We start from the raw sequence: 16,135 nt of genomic DNA, 5'->3' as shown, positions 1-16,135 counted from the left end.
CTGTGTAATTAATTCGTAATTTGAAGAAAAGTTATTTTTCACAAGACTCTGTGACTTTTCCTACTTCAGCACATAAAGTGCTGAATTTTGACAGTTTATCAACAAACTAAAGACTAGTGCATTTGAGGAATGTTTGTCAAGCTCTAGACATTTAGTTTCACGCTGGGTTAAAGTTTTTTAATTGCCTATCAACACAATATATATAAAAGAAGACTGGACTAAAGATTTTGATGAAGTATCTGATGAAACTTGAAATGAAAGTCTTAGTAAGATTCAAGGCTGCTCAATATGTGAGACACAGGCTGATTAAGTTCTAAGTGGCACAGATTGTATTACTCCAAAACTGAACTGAGTAAAATATATAATTTCTCCAGTTTGTGACAGATGTAAAATAGATAAAGACTGCTGTCTTTGACTTTTCTCAAAAGTTTTTCTAGAAGAGATCAAGCCTGATCATGGCCTTGTGATTTGTGGATCCTCTGAGACGTTAAAGAGTCTTCCAAACTTTCAGCAATGACCTCTGTTGATGGGCATGATTCCTGCTAAAAAACAATTGCCAGGACATATTTCTCAATACTTAGGTCACTTTTTACTCCACTCCACTTTCTAGGTTGTGAGAAGCCTCGAATTGGGCCACATCCCCCAGATCGTTGAGGGTTGCAAATCGGGGCCTGTGTGGGGCCTGATTTACTCAATGTCATTCTGAACCTGCGTGGCTTTGTTCTGTGGATCACAAAAGACATTTAGAAATGTATACAAAAATTTCTTCTTTGGTCCACTTGCATTGGCTATATACAAACGCTGAGATTACAGGTTTTTACAATCACTAGGACACATTTCTCAATAGTGAGCACAACAGAAGTCTATGTGGGCTAAACTGTGGATCATTTATCATTGCTTTGGCACAAAAGTGGACTGACTGAGTTTCATAGAATCTGTCTTGAAAGGAAAGCCAAACCTTCTGACCTGGTTGGTAATTGGGTGCAGGGATTCGACAACGGTCAGCAAGGTGGTGATTGCGATCAGCTGCCCTGTGATCAGCAGGGCAGACCGGGCTTCCGTTCAGATCTTACAGCAGCGAGTAATGTGGACTTGAACTCATGGAACTGCAATATCATTCTCCTGGACTGGAAACAAAGGAGGCAGATATCCCAATGAACATTCAAATACAGACATTCCAGTGGCAGATCTGGACAGGGGAATTGTGAGCATATTCAATCCAGGTGAGATTGGTCCTCCAGGACGATTAATTATTTGCCGCCACACACCATAATGCTGCTTCCAGCTCCTGGTTAGCCTGCTCTGCTTGCCCACTAGACTGAGGGTGGAAACCAGAGGACAAACTTACAGTGGCACCAAGCACATGGCAGAAAGCTTTCCAAACCTGAGACTTACAATTTACCCAAGTCACCAGAGTATGGTTCAGGGTCTGGAACATGACCCTCACGTAAAGGATGGACAGTCTGAGGTGGTGATGCTGGTGGGACTGCAGAAGCAGGCTGATTGGACTGAGCACTGGTAAACCACTGAGCAAGAAGAGAAGAAATTTAATTTACTGCTAATATGAGAAATCTGACCTGCTTTCTGTGAGATTCTGAAGCTGGAGTTCATGCTGTCCCAGGAGTGTACCTTGACCAGAAAGAGCTTTGTGAACTGAATCTGTGTCTGCTGGGTCTGTAATTCATGGCCATATCATTCTGTTGTAACCAAACACAGTTTTGGACCCAAAAGCAGAACACGGACTAAATATAATGCAAATAAAAGTCATTTATTGTCAGAAATTAGATAGCACTGTCCATCTCTCATAACTGGTGAAGATCATAGAGGTGGACTGGAGAATAAACCAGCCAGAGGTGTGTTGGTAGAGCTGAGGTTTGTTGGCTGGGCGTGGCGTGGCAGGATGAGAGAAATCTGAAGCACAGAAAAAACAGAATCAGAACTCCAACAAAACACAAACTTGAACTGGTCTAAAGATACTGAGAGGCCTGAAAGAACTGGTGATGAACAGCCGAAGAACCAGGGTTTAAATACTGCAGGCAGGTTAGAAACAGGTGAGTCACATTCAGCAATCAGCCACAGAGTGGAGAGCATGGCCACGCCCCAGGATACACCAACTCACACACACACAAACACAGACACAAAAACCATATCCCTGACAAAAACAGAATCATTTCACATCCCTGTATCAAAACTAGTAACAGATGAAAATTCAGAGTCAAGTATCAATTACAATACAAGAATATTTCACCCAAAACTGAAAATTCTATCATCATTTATTTGCACTCATGTTGTTCCAAACCTGTAAGACATTCTATCTTCTGAGGAGCACACAAAGGTTATATTATGAATAATGGAAGAAATTAGGTCATACGTGGCGTCTGTGGTGCGGCATGAGTATAAGTAAATGACAATTTTCATTTTCAGGTGAACAACTTGTTTAAGGAAAAACATTCAGTTCACTGTAAATATATATTTTGTAAAAGGAAAGTCAGTCTTACTGGAAAATGGGTCTTTTAATGACAGAAACAAAGTCACAATTCCAAGTGCAGATCTCCCTGTGATGAAGCTGGACTACTTCTATCAAGATGAATACACATATATGGGACAGCATATAAATAAATAACAGTGCAAGCATACCAAAAGTCTTACATTTTACAAATTACATATTTTTCTAGAAAGAGGTCAGACTCTTAATTATTTTTAGGCAAATACAAATATTAATCATCAAAAAGTTATGCATGACAATCAATAATCTTAAATATGGAAATGTGGCTTACCCATGTCTCTGTTGTGTTATATATTAACAAGAGCTCTTCTCATCCCACTTGACAATGTATTGATGGCTTTATACTCTTCAAGCACATTATGTATTTATTTATTTGGTAAGTGGTTGTGTAATGAGCTTCACATTAGGATACTGATCAGCTTTAGGTTTAGTTTTATCAGGTTCATTTTGCAGTTATTATCAGCTGACTGTACAAGATCCCTTACATATTTAAGTTTCTTCTAAGTCGCCACTCTTTGTCTCTACTCTAGAAACTCTTGTCAAGCTTCATGAGGTGCATCATGAGATTCTATATAAACAGTAGAAATTAGATCACAAAGTCTTTAAGACTGTGAGAAACTTCTGCATTTCAAGCGTGTCCAAACTTTGGTATTTATCTTTTAATTACAATAAATGAGCTTGCCCTGATAAGTATGATATAAAAATGTACTTTGAAAATGTTTTTTTTTTTTTTTTGTAATTAAAAATCTGAAAACAATATCCATGTATATATGCTTTATGGTTAATTTTATTGTTTATGTATACAGCAGCACGATGGCTCAGTGGTTAGAGCTGTTGCCTCACAGCAAGAAGGTCCCCAGGCTATGTACAAACACTGAGATTAATCTGATAGAAACATCAGTCTCAAAACACTGAATACAGAGACAAATGTAAATGTATAAATACAGGGGGAGCTCTGACATCACTGTAGTTCAAAGAGATTCGGAGAGAGTGAAGTACCCGGAGGAATGTTCCTCCCTGACACAGGAAGAACATGCAGGGAGGAACTCTGTGTCAGGGAGGAAAATTCCTCCCCTTCACAGTCCAAAGACATGCAGGTGAATTGGACAGTCAAAATTGCCTGTGTGTGATTGGTGTGTGAGAGCCCTTGGACTGGTCATCTGTCCAGGGTGCTCTCCCCCGCCTCTGGCCTAAGAAACTGGGATAGGCTCCAGCCCTGAATTCACAGTATTCTTAAAACATATAGGTAATAAAATGTGTCCTACTTCTTCTGCCAAGATTCTGAAGTTGACATCCAATGGACACTTTACTATCCACAGACCATGGGAGGAGAGTCATGAATGACAGGGATACCACACAGGTAACTCTATAGCTCACATGACAATGCTAACATGGCAGTGGATGTATAGATTCAGATTGCATTTATACTACACACATTCATGCTTGATAATACTTTATTCATACTTGCAGTGAGGTTTGGAGTGTGGAAGAAGGAGGCGGGAACCGGCGAACATTCAACAAACTTTAATAAATAAACAAACAAATACAAAACAAAAGTAAAAGCGGCAGCCCCTCATGGATGACTGCCGCACACACATAAACAAAACATAACGTAAAGTCCAGGCCTGGTCCCCTCTTGTCCTTCACTGTCGTCGCTCCTCCTTTTATGCTCCCTGAGTTCGCCCCGTTCTCACGACCCTCGGCCTTGTCCTGCTTGCCACAATACTATACACATGCATACTTTTTGAACAGTCATGAAGTTCTCAAATAGATTCAGACCATGTGATTTCAGATGCAATAGATGAGGAGAGAAAGGCTACAGGAAAGAACAGCTGAAGGCCCAAACAAACTCTGCCCAAAAGTTGTGCTTAAAGTTGCAAATCTTATGTGAAATGTGCTTATTTGAAATGTTCTGTCTCTGTCTGAAAAGATAATTTTCACATGCTGGAGAGATATATGGGGAGTGAAGGTTCAGACTGGAATATACTTTACAGCAGATCTAAATTAGTTTAGAGTTTGTTTTTTAATCTTTTGTAATGCATATATACAAGTAAAGTAGACAAATAAACGTTTGATATTAAAACATTTGTGTATCATCAATTATTTTAATTATTTCATTAATAGAACACTATCTTTTTTATTTTTTGAAGAAAACTGATAATACAGAGACTTTAACGTGAAACACTAAAGCACAAACATACACTCAGAACCACCACCCCCCCGGAAAACAAACAAACAAACATAAAAAACAAAGAACAAAAGCAAAAAAAAAAAAAAAAAAATAAAATAAAATAAAATAAAATAAAAAATATATATATATATATATATATATACCCCAAAACAACTGACAATAATTGAGAAGTCAGTCAATACAAACCAATTTTGGGAGATTGGGAAAAAAACTCAAAAAAACATGAAGAACTGGCAATTAAAAATAGAAAAATATGGGAACCCATTTCCAAAAACTATTTAATAAAGTAGAAACAGACATTGTAAGCAAAATCAAATATCCAAACAAACAATTGGAAATACTAGCAATTAATACTGGCAATTAAAGAAAACCAAAGTCCATTAGACTGCACCATTAATGTAAAGGAACTCAAGACAAAATTAAAACCATTAAACCTTAAAAAGCATCTGGACCTGAAATTATTCAATATGGTGATATGAGTGTTGGTCACTTCCCTGACATCTGAAATCAAGGACTGAATATACCAATTTTTAAAAATAGAGATAAATCTGACAGAACCATTTGTGTGAGCAGCACCCTGGGAAAGATATTCTGTAGTATAATAAACTCCAGACTCCTGGACTTCATCATGACACACAATGTCTTGAGTAGAAGTCAAATTTCTATTTTTTACCAAATTACTGCACCTCTGATCAGTCCTACTGTACATGTTATAATCTAATTGAAAAACATGTCCAAAATAAAGGTAAAATATTTGCATGTAGGAACTAATATCACATATCTCACTCATCTCAAACATAACTATCTATAAGTCTAAACATCACCTCCACTGGAAACTTTAACCAGCAGAGAATGAGCTGAGAGATAAAGCTCACAGGACCTTTTAGGCCACAAAACGACAATGTCCTATAGAGATTTCTGTTAGAATTTTGCTTAAAATATTAGAAACTACGGAAGCCCTAAACGGCCATGGATTATTATTTTTTTCTATCTTGTTTTGTCGTGATCACGACTTAATCTCTGCTCTAAATTACACAAATGTGCCAACATGTGTCAGTATATTACCAAATTTAACTGATGATGTGCGGTAAATATCCACTTTACTGTATTAGTTCATATTGGCCCAGATTGTACGAGTTTCGGACAGAGAGAGTCTTCGTGATCGCTCTATTTTGTGCAGTATTGTGTGTGTTAAGTAATTAACTTAACTGTTAAATGCTTGAATATGATTATTTTGCTTGAAAGTGTATCTGTTATCGTTAGTGCATGACTCACCACAGTTTCACGACCGCAATAGTTCGGTGTGATACTAAACTTATTGCTTATTAAAACTAATTTTGATGTCACTGTATAGTATTCTGTTTGCACCTTATTGTGTATCTTTAAGACGCCATTTTAATCATCGCAATTTCAGTGTTCGTTTACCTCATGTCACTCAGTGTATATTGATAAGAAATATGATTTGTAGCCTATGTCATTTAATTCAGTGATATTGTGTAACCTATTGTATTTTATACATTTCTTTGTTGGAAACCACACACATACATAAACACTCTTCTCAAACAGCATCCCAAGATTGTTTTAGCCTATATCAACTGGATTAAAGTTTTGTTTTTTGGAAATCTGGAGTATTGCAACTCTTTTTAATGGAAGCTGGAGGAAGACAGTTTAATGATATCACAGCCTATCCTACATGACGAATAAAAATAACAAACACATTATGTAATATAATTTTATTTCAAACGAATGAGGAAAATAAAGTGGGTTTAATCTAATAATTTTTAGAATTATAGAATAATCTGGCATCTTTCTGAAGGCACTCTGGCTGCGCTTGAGATGTTGAATGCTCTGTTGATCATTAAACATGTTAATTACACAAATAAAATGTTTAGCGTACATTTATTGAACAGTGATTGATTAGCCTATATCTATTTATTTATTGTAAACTTTATTATTAAGTGAAGTAGCCTAAACATTTTGCTGAAATATCCACCAGATATAAGAGCGCATGATTTATCCGTCGATCAGATGCGCGTGAAAGTTGTGTTCGTTACTATAGCAACAGTAGAATCCGGGTACAGTGTGTTTCAGAATCAATCACTGTAAAAAGAACTTTTTTGTCGTGATGACGAGAAAACAACTTTTGTTATCTCGAGATCACGAGAAAATAAGTCGTGATCACGAGAAAACAAGATAGAAAAAAATAATAATCCATGGCCGTTTAGGGCTTCCGTAGTTTAGGGCTTCCGTACTACAGTAATATTGTAATGAAATATATTTAGAATCTAAAAATTAAATACTATAAAAACAATTGGACCAAGCACAGCTGATTCCCATTGTAGCTGAACATCTACACAGGTGTTACTCTTTCAATTTCATTACTATCTATACAAAAGGAGACAACTTAAGTATAGTTTTGTATTGTGATGTAAACATGGAACCTGCCAGAGATAGAGAAGTGGCTGAAAGAGGAAGAAGAGTGGCTGGGAGAGGGAGAGGAATACATATGCATGGTGGAATAAGAATAAGAATAAGAATAAGAGGAAGATCAAGAGCTGTAGTCTCAGATGAGATCACAGCTACTGTAATTGATCATGCAATAAGCCATGGTCTCTCAATGAGTGAAGCTGGTCTGCCAAATCTGCAACGCTCAACAGTGGCATCTATTGTTAGAGTTTTCTAGCAAACCAACAGGTAAGTTGTATTCTGTAAGGGCATGAGCTGCACATTGCAGAAGTAAATAGAGTAAAGCCTCCAAACCCACTTGTGTGTAATTGCTTTTGCAATTCTTCTTAGAACCCGATGTTTACCTCACACAGGTGGGAGAAGTAGGATGTTCACTGATGTGCAGGAAACTGCAATCGTTGATATGGTCATCAGAAACAATGGCATAAAACTCACTGAGATTCGAGACAGAGTGTTGGCAGACAACATTACATTTGCAAATATGAAAAACATCAGGTAAGGATGAAGTAGTTGTACACTGTGCAATTTGAGAGGAACTCTGAACAAGTCAAGCAACTCAGGTACCAATATGTCCAGGTAAGATGACTATAAAATACAGAACTATTTTTGAACAAAACCAAACACACACAAAGACAAATTTTAGGTATAATGTATACTGTTATAGTCGATGTAAGAGCCAATTTAATATGTCAAGAATTTGTATATTATTATTGTTTACTTAGAGTGTTGGTTTTGCAAGTAAAAATCATCATTTTTGTAACTTTCTTTGAGAGGCAATTCTGATATTTCCTGTGTTTATGTAATTCAGTATTTGTTTTCTGATGTATAATTTCTGTTGTTTCTTTAATGGTTACGCCCACTTGTTGTGACAGAAGATTGAACCTGAATAGTTTGGGCAAAGGAAATAAGGGAGAAACAGTTTTATCTGTCATTTATGAATAAAACTTGTTTAAACGTTTAAGGTAACTCAAGATAAAGTTTTAAATATCATAAGATACAGGAGCCAACAGGATTTTTTTGTATATTTTTGTATTTTTGTGTTTGATTAAATTCACACTTCTTTACGGATTCTTGACTGACATCTGTGACGAGTAAGAACCCATTTTTTTCTGCCAATATAATACCATTGAAGTTAGCCTAGGATATCACATATTTCACTCATCACAGTATAACTATCTAGGTCTAAAAATCACCTCCACTGGAAACTCAGCAGAGAATGAGCTGAGAGATAAAGATCGCAGGACCTTTTATGCCACAAAACGACAATGTCCTATAGAGATTTCTGTTAGAATTTTGCTTAAAATATTAGAAACTGATATTGATTCCAAATCAAGAATTCAACAAATGAGACAAACTTCCAATTGAGACCAAGAGCCCAACTAAAGCAAACACTGATCTCCATCGTGTCTCCAATGTCAAATGAAACAATAATTCATCAATATCTAAGATTTCCTCTGTTAGTTCTCAATAGGAACTTATGTAGACATATGACAAAAATAAAGTCAATCTGGTTAGTAATGTCACAAACTTGTATGGTTGTGACGAGCAGGGCGGGGCGAGAGCCGTGAGGGAACGGCGCGAGGCCGGTGACGCGAGTGATAATGAGCGTCAGCTGCGTGCTGCACCGGTCTCGTATCTCTCACGGAGGAGCTCTGGAAGCATAAAAGGAGGAGCGACGACAGTGAAGGACGAGAGAGAACCAGGCCTGGATTTTACTTTATGTTTTGTTATGTTTGTGTGGCCGGCAGTTGTGCGTGAGGAACTGCCGGCATTTTACTTTCGTTTTGTTGTTTGTTTATTTGATAATTATATTAAAGTTTTGTTAAACATTTGCCGGTTCCCACCTCCTTCTTCCTGTATCAACTAACCTTACTACAATGGTATCAATGCACGAAGACGAAAGTTAAATTTTCAAACAGAGTTTAATAGTATCAACAATATATTCCAGGAAAGAGGCAACACAAGTCAAACATAGACAACACCGTACAACTAAAAAGTGAAAATACTAGAACTTTTATACACAGGGTAATGAGGTGAACACAGCTGAACCAAATGACGAAATCAAATTAATAACCATGACAACAAATGATTAACTCAGGCAGAAGGTGGCAAAACACAAAAAGTCCAAACTGAACCATAACAGAACGCCTCCTTCCGGAAGGCACGTCCTCGCGCTGTAGAGCGGAGGCGAGGAGGATGAATAGATGGATGGTGAAGGGACGGTGAAGGGGGCTGGTGAAGGGATGGCACAAACAGGCAGGAGGAGGCTCTGGAGGTGGACGGATAACCGGGAGGAGGACGAACAAAAAAAGTCTAAGGTGGTGATGGAGGTGGAGAGAGCCACTGGATGACATTGAGCAGGGGATGCTGGATGTTTATCCAGGCCACAGCCAGGGAAGTGCCCCACGGCGGCATTGCTGGAGGGAGGAGCCATGGAGGAGTACTGATGGGAACTGTCATGGGGATGACAGAAGGCAAGGACTGCATGGATGGAGCTAAACGCGCAGCCGAAGAGCCAAGGTGGTGGGGAGATGGTGAAGATCTAGGCAGCCACAATGGAGGCGAGGCGACGACCTCCCGAGATCAAATGGCCGATGGTTCACGCTGAGGTCAAGGTTGGAAGGAGTGCATGCGCAGGAGCCAGGGCGATGTGTTGGGGGAGATTGTAGCGCACCGAGGCTGGGAGTGGAGCCTCGGACTCCTCATGCCCAGGAGGAGATGGCTCCCAGCAGGTCCAAGATGGTGCCACGCTACTGAGTGGAGGCAGAGGTGGTACCGTGGGACTGATGGGAGATGGGGAATATTTAATATTTGATATTATTATATATGTTTTCATGGAAAACAGTTTGTCACTGTCAAAATGTGGCCGTTTTTTTACAGCAATTTTCAACAGTGTATGCAGCAATGCTACAAATGCTTTGGCAATATAAATGTACAAATATTTGTCATGCCAATAAAGCACCTGAAAACTAAAACAGAATGGCAGCCTCACCAGACTTTTGGGAATTATGTCTTCTTATTTGTAGATGGTAATGCAATACTAAAATATAGAGAAAACTTGAAATGATTTGCATATTTACATTGTGTTTTATTACAGTAGGTCGTAAATTCTCACACATTCCAAGACCCAACAAATGTAAATGCAGCTATTAAAAAATATTAATAGTAACAAACCTGTTGTCACGAACTCAGCTACACCTTAAGCACCAGATCCCATAACTCCTCCTACATGATCACAAACCAAAATTCTGACTCAGTACACCTGTTGCACCTCATCACAGCCACACATAAATGACAGTGCTTCACCAACACTCAGTGTCTGGTCTTATCTACAACTACGGTATGTTACTGCCTAACTGCCTTTCTACAAACAAACCTAACTACAGTGATTCTTCGTCTTCGGGTCCTCATCTTCTTCAGTCCTGAGCCTGATCCTCTGCCCAGCATAGATACCTCTTACAAAACTCTTTTCAAGTTAAGTGTCAGCGCACCGTTATCACTGATCTACTCACCTGCTCAAGTTTGCCTTTGCACCTTTCTGTCAATAAAGCCTGTTGCATTACCGTCACGAGTCTCCTCTTCTGTTGCATGATACCTGTTTATACTTGGTGTATGGAGTAGCCTAAACAAATAAATTGCACCACTTGCAGAGAATCCCAACCAGAACAGCATTTTGTCATCATTTACTCATCATGTCATTCTGAACCTGAATGACTTTCTTCTGTGAATCACAAAAAACATTTAGAAACTTATGCAAATATTTCTTCTTTGGTTCACTTAGGCTGTACAGTACAAACGTTGAGATGAATCTGAAAAAAAAAAAAGAAAAAAAAAAAACATCAGTTCCAATACAATCATACATGAACCCAACACACCCAATACAGAAACAAATGTAAGTGTGTAAATACAGGAGGAGCTCTGACATCACTGTAGTTCAGAGAGATTCAGAGAAAGTGAACCTTGATCAACAACAACATGGACGCCTGAAGCGATCAACCTCTTTAAACAACAGAATATTTATCTGTTATTTATCTGTTTATTTATTTGTCTTTCTATTTATCTGCTGTTCAAAGAGTCTTGTGGACACATCTGATACTCAAAGGTAAGTGACAGAAATATAAAAGAGATTGTCCTGAACAGGTTTCTAATGTAAGAGTTAGGGTCAAATACTAAACTACTTTAATTGTTTGCTGCACTGAAATGGTATCAGAATTATATTAAAAGTATGTCATTTGATTGGTTGTAAAGCAAAGTTTGGTGTTTCTGTCATTTTGTCAAAGGGCATAAAGACTAAAGAAAACAGAATTAAATGACCTCTAGACAGACTGAACACAAACCTGCTACACTGCAGCTGAAAGTCACATTTACATTAAACAATATGAAAATTACTCCTGATCACACATATATTTTGTGGAGAGATGTGTCTAATTTTATTTTTTGTTGAAAGATATATCACTTGTACGGCGTTCTTTCTTTAATTTAAACAGCAGGTCAAAGTTTAAATTGTTCAGTGAGTTTATGAGTCTCTCACTGTGTTTAAAAGGAAAGATTGTGTTTCTGTCATTATCAAATCTTGCATGAGATTTAACCAATTTAATATAAATATTGATTAAATTGAATCATTAAATTGTCATGAATGATCCAATTTGGTTTTAAATGAAAAAGTAACGCATTTAAATAACTTCAACATCACTCTCTTTCAGAGGTTATAAAGAGATGAAGAGTTGTTCCCAAGAGTTAATAGTTTGTTTGCTCTTTGAAATTAACTTATATATGAAATAATAAGTAACCCAAACTATGACTCTTGAGGTAATATTTAAACCTCAGTGGCCAAAAATATGCTCATTATTACAAGGAACAGGAAGATGTTTCTTATCAGTCCATTGGTCATACTTTATGAAACACAATATGTTTTTTTTTTTTTTTTTTTTTTCTTGAAAAGGCTTGAAGAGGGAAAGAACAATGGCAGCATCTTTACCAAGATTAACAAAAGCAAGAATATTCAGTAGACAGAGTATAGAGCGTAAACCTCCATGTAAGTTAGTCTCCCCCCAACCCCCACCCCTAAATAATAATACTAATTATTATTAGGGGCCAAGCACAGATTGTATCCATTGGCGTTCTTCTTCTTCTTCGTCTTCTTCTTTCGCTCTGGAAGTCTTTGGCAGCCCATAGAACCGCTTATGGGAAAGTTGTGAAATTTGGTGCACAGATAGAGATAAGTCCCAACATTAACCACACCGATTTTGCTGTCTCTAACTCAATCCCTTTAGCGCCACCAACTGTCCAAATTTTCACTTGCATTTATACTAATAGCTTTTGAACCATAAGGGCTAGAAACAAAAATATTTTTTCCTCTGATTCCTTGGCTCAAGCTGATTCAATCATAACAATTTGAATTTTCCAGAAAAAAAACCCCCTACTTTTTCTAACCCTTTCTATGCCGTTGCTCCGATTTTCATGAAAATTTAAACAGATCATCTTCCATGCTGGCAAAAAGTTATGGAATTCAAGTTGATTTGTCAAAACGGTTTTGAAAAATGTGCAAATGAATTTACGTATTTTATAGCGCTTGTAAAAATAGACGTAAGGCACTATCTCCTCAACGCTTTATCGTATTCAGACCAAACTTGGTCTATGTTATCACAAGCATTCTGCGTTTCAGCGCAGCGCCACCTAGATACAAAAATGGCTATTTTTGCTTATAACTTCTGAACGGTTTGTCCAAAAATCATAAAAGTGGTTAGATTATGGGAATCATGCCAAGTCACGCCAATGATATCCAATTTTCCCATGTCTGCCATTTTGGGCGTTGGCCATTTTGAATTTTGTAGTAAAATGCTGTATTTTACGAACGCAAGAACGCATCATAAGGAGACTGAGAAGCTTTGGACCAGCACCGCCTAGTGGTGAAATTTTTTTTACATGCTTAGAACTTTGCATGTGGATGACTTATTTTCATGGGAGTCATCTCCTTGGATTCCTGAATCCTTGCCAAGTCCAACGATACCAAACATGCTAGGTTTCGCCTTATGGTTAGTACAACGTTGTGATTAGCATTTAAACAACATTCATAAATATCTTAGAAACCGTTAGTCTGATCGAGACGAAACCACTGTAGGAAAATTGGAAACATAGGTCATTGACTACATGCTGATGGCCAAATGAGATATCCTAAACAAAATGAGATATTTTCACCAAATTTGACACGCTTATGTATGGGGGCACTCTAAGGACACACAAAAAAAATGGTGGGACTGCCACTTGGTGGTGCTATAATTGAACAAAACATGACATTGGCTCTAACTACAGTACTGTTGGCCTGATTGACTTCAAAATTGGCATGCAGTGTCTTTGTCTAAAGCCCGGGATACACTGCACGATTTTTGGCTGTCCCAGACGAAAGACTGCCATTGTGAAATAATCGTGGCAATTTCTGTGATCGTGGCTCTTAATTAGTGGTCCTATGTCGTACAATGAGAGAGGTTCAAAGATGGCCGTTTTTCCGGGTTTGCGACCAAAGATAGGCTACGATCATTTTCTGACAGTGTCAGAAATTCAGCATGATCAACACACAATGTGTTTGCTGCTACGACCTACGTCTACTGACCAGCCAATAAAAATGCGACATGAAATCAACGCGACATGGCGCTAAAACTTAAAACTGCTTACCTCAAGCTCTTTTCCCTTCTTCTTTTGCCACTTCCTTTTTATTTTCAGCACACATAAAAGCTTCCAAAGTGTGATTCAACATAGTGTTTTGTTTACCACTAGCGCATGCTGATGACGTTTTATTCTTCAATAGAAACTTGCATCGTAGCCTACGGGTCAATAGGTGTCATGATCGTACAGTCTACATGCATGTCATACCCAAGTTTAGTAGATCCATGTCGCACAATGTGATAAAGTAATGATCTTATAGGATTGCTAAAATCATGCAGTGTATCCAGGGCTTTAGTTACTATCACAGTCCATTATGACATTGTTGGTCTGCTGCTAGCTTCCTTGTTTGCTTCTGTTGTGCTTGGCCCCCTAATTGCTGCTTGCAGCAATATTTATTATTATTTTAGTCATTTAAGCAGAAGACTTTAGATTAAAAAGTCTTTAAAATTGTAAGTAATTTAAAAGTGTGTTTTTCCAGCAATGTCATCCTCCAGTGTTCGACTGACTGAGGAGCTTCAGTGCTCTATATGTCTGGACGTGTTCACTGATCCAGTCAGCACTCCATGTGGACACAACTTCTGCAAGACCTGTCTGAATAAGTGCTGGGACAACAGCCAGACCTGCAACTGTCCATATTGTAAAGAAACATTCAAGCGAAGACCTGATCTCAAGATTAATACCACACTCCGAGAAGTTGTAGATCACTATAAAAAGAAACGTCCTGAGAAAAAACATGTGAAAAAAAATCACACAGAACTTGAAGTTCTGTGTGACATCTGTGAGGAAAGAAAGCTGAAAGCTATAAAATCGTGTCTAGTGTGTCAGAGCTCTTACTGTGAAACTCACCTGGAGCGTCATTTGACAGTGGCAGGTTTAAAGAAACACAAACTCATGGAACCTGTGAATAATCTGGAGGATTATATATGTCAGAAACATGAGAGACCTCTGGAGCTGTTCTGTAGAGATGAACAGACATGTGTTTGTCCGATCTGTGCCGTAACAGACCACAAGAACCACAACACTGTTCCTATAGAAGAGGAGAGTGAAGAGAAGAAGGTAGTAGAAGTCACTAACAAACTGATTTTAAAACGCTCATCATTTTCAGCCAAGCTGTGACAATGAAGTTTGATTTTATTAAATAAATAATTATAAAAACATATATTGTGTTGTTCTGTGTCTATAGACTCAACTGATAAAGACACAGAAAGATGTGCAGCAGACGATCAAGGAAAGAATCAAGAAGATTCAAGACATCAAACATTCAGCAGAAGTCAGAAAAGTGTGTTTAAAATAATTTCATTTATAATAAGTTAATTTAAATATATATTTTTTATATATATACAAATTTTAGTTCAGATCTTGGATTTTGAAAACTACAGAAACACAGATGTATGTGCAAAAGAAACACCAACTCTTACCTTAGCAACACAGATAATAATTTGTTGACTGTCGTGGTTGAGCAGAGAAACACAGAAAAGGAGAAAGCAGCCCGTGTCGAGCTCTTCACTGATCTCATCCGCTCCATTGAGAGATGTCAGACTGAACTGCTGGAGATGATGGAGGAGCAGCAGAAAGCAGCAGAGAAACAGGAGGAAGAGCTCATTGAAGAGCTGGAGCAGGAGATCACTGAGCTAAAGTTGAGAAACACTGAGCTGGAGCAGCTCTCACACACTGAAGATCACCTCCACCTCCTACAGGTCAGTCAACATCTCTCTGATCAATGATAATGCAGTATATGACACCATAACACTCCCCATGCTGAAGGAATTTTCCTCTCTCCTGCTGTAGATTTACTCGTTCCTGTGCAGCTCTAGAAACACCAGGAACTGGTCTGAGATCAGTGTGAAGACTGATGAGAGTCTGGAGACTCTGAGGAGAGCTCTGACTCAAATTAAGGACACTTTACAGGAGAAACTCACACAAACTGGTACGGCAATATCAAATACACTGTACAGATACACATATTTATCATCTTTTAAAGGTAGGGTAGGCCATTTTGGAAAAGCTAGCAAAAGCAAGCTAGCTTTGAAAGAATAAGATCCCACCCTCCCTTCAGAGCATCTCCAAAGCCACGCCTCCTTCAAAACACATGAACGCACACAGCAGAGTCTGCAAAGCGTCATGAGACAAGAGACATTGTTAAATTACCTCATGTCTCAAACCACATGACATTACAATAATAATGAACATAAACAACTTACAGAGATATGGAAATACATACACTAACAGGCAGGTAGGACATCGTATCATTGCATTCGGACCACTTGTATTATTGATTGCTATCAGGATGTGAAGAGAGTTTCAGTATA

General features: G+C 38.1%; 2 protein-coding genes across 2 annotated transcripts in view; both read left to right on the top strand.

Moving 5' to 3' along the window:
- Positions 1-16,135, top strand: part of LOC127500449 (zinc finger protein RFP-like) — a 77,537-nt gene that overhangs the window by 12,767 nt on the left and 48,635 nt on the right. The gene's annotated exons all lie outside the window — the stretch shown is intronic.
- LOC127501325 (E3 ubiquitin-protein ligase TRIM39-like) overlaps positions 11,098-16,135 on the top strand; it is a 35,449-nt gene continuing 30,411 nt past the window's right edge. Inside the window, exons 1-6 of the mRNA XM_051873272.1 lie at positions 11,098-11,265; positions 12,106-12,198; positions 14,305-14,882; positions 15,010-15,105; positions 15,290-15,523; positions 15,615-15,753. Of these exons, the coding sequence (XP_051729232.1) occupies positions 12,126-12,198; positions 14,305-14,882; positions 15,010-15,105; positions 15,290-15,523; positions 15,615-15,753 (1,120 nt within the window). The 5' untranslated portion in view covers positions 11,098-11,265; positions 12,106-12,125. The remainder of the gene's footprint in view (positions 11,266-12,105; positions 12,199-14,304; positions 14,883-15,009; positions 15,106-15,289; positions 15,524-15,614; positions 15,754-16,135) is intronic.

The sequence above is a fragment of the Ctenopharyngodon idella genome, chromosome 19 (genome assembly GCF_019924925.1).
Source record: "Ctenopharyngodon idella isolate HZGC_01 chromosome 19, HZGC01, whole genome shotgun sequence".
NCBI lineage: Eukaryota > Metazoa > Chordata > Actinopteri > Cypriniformes > Xenocyprididae > Ctenopharyngodon > Ctenopharyngodon idella.
Note: the sequence above shows the minus strand (reverse complement) of the source record. Positions and strands in the feature narration are given on the sequence as shown.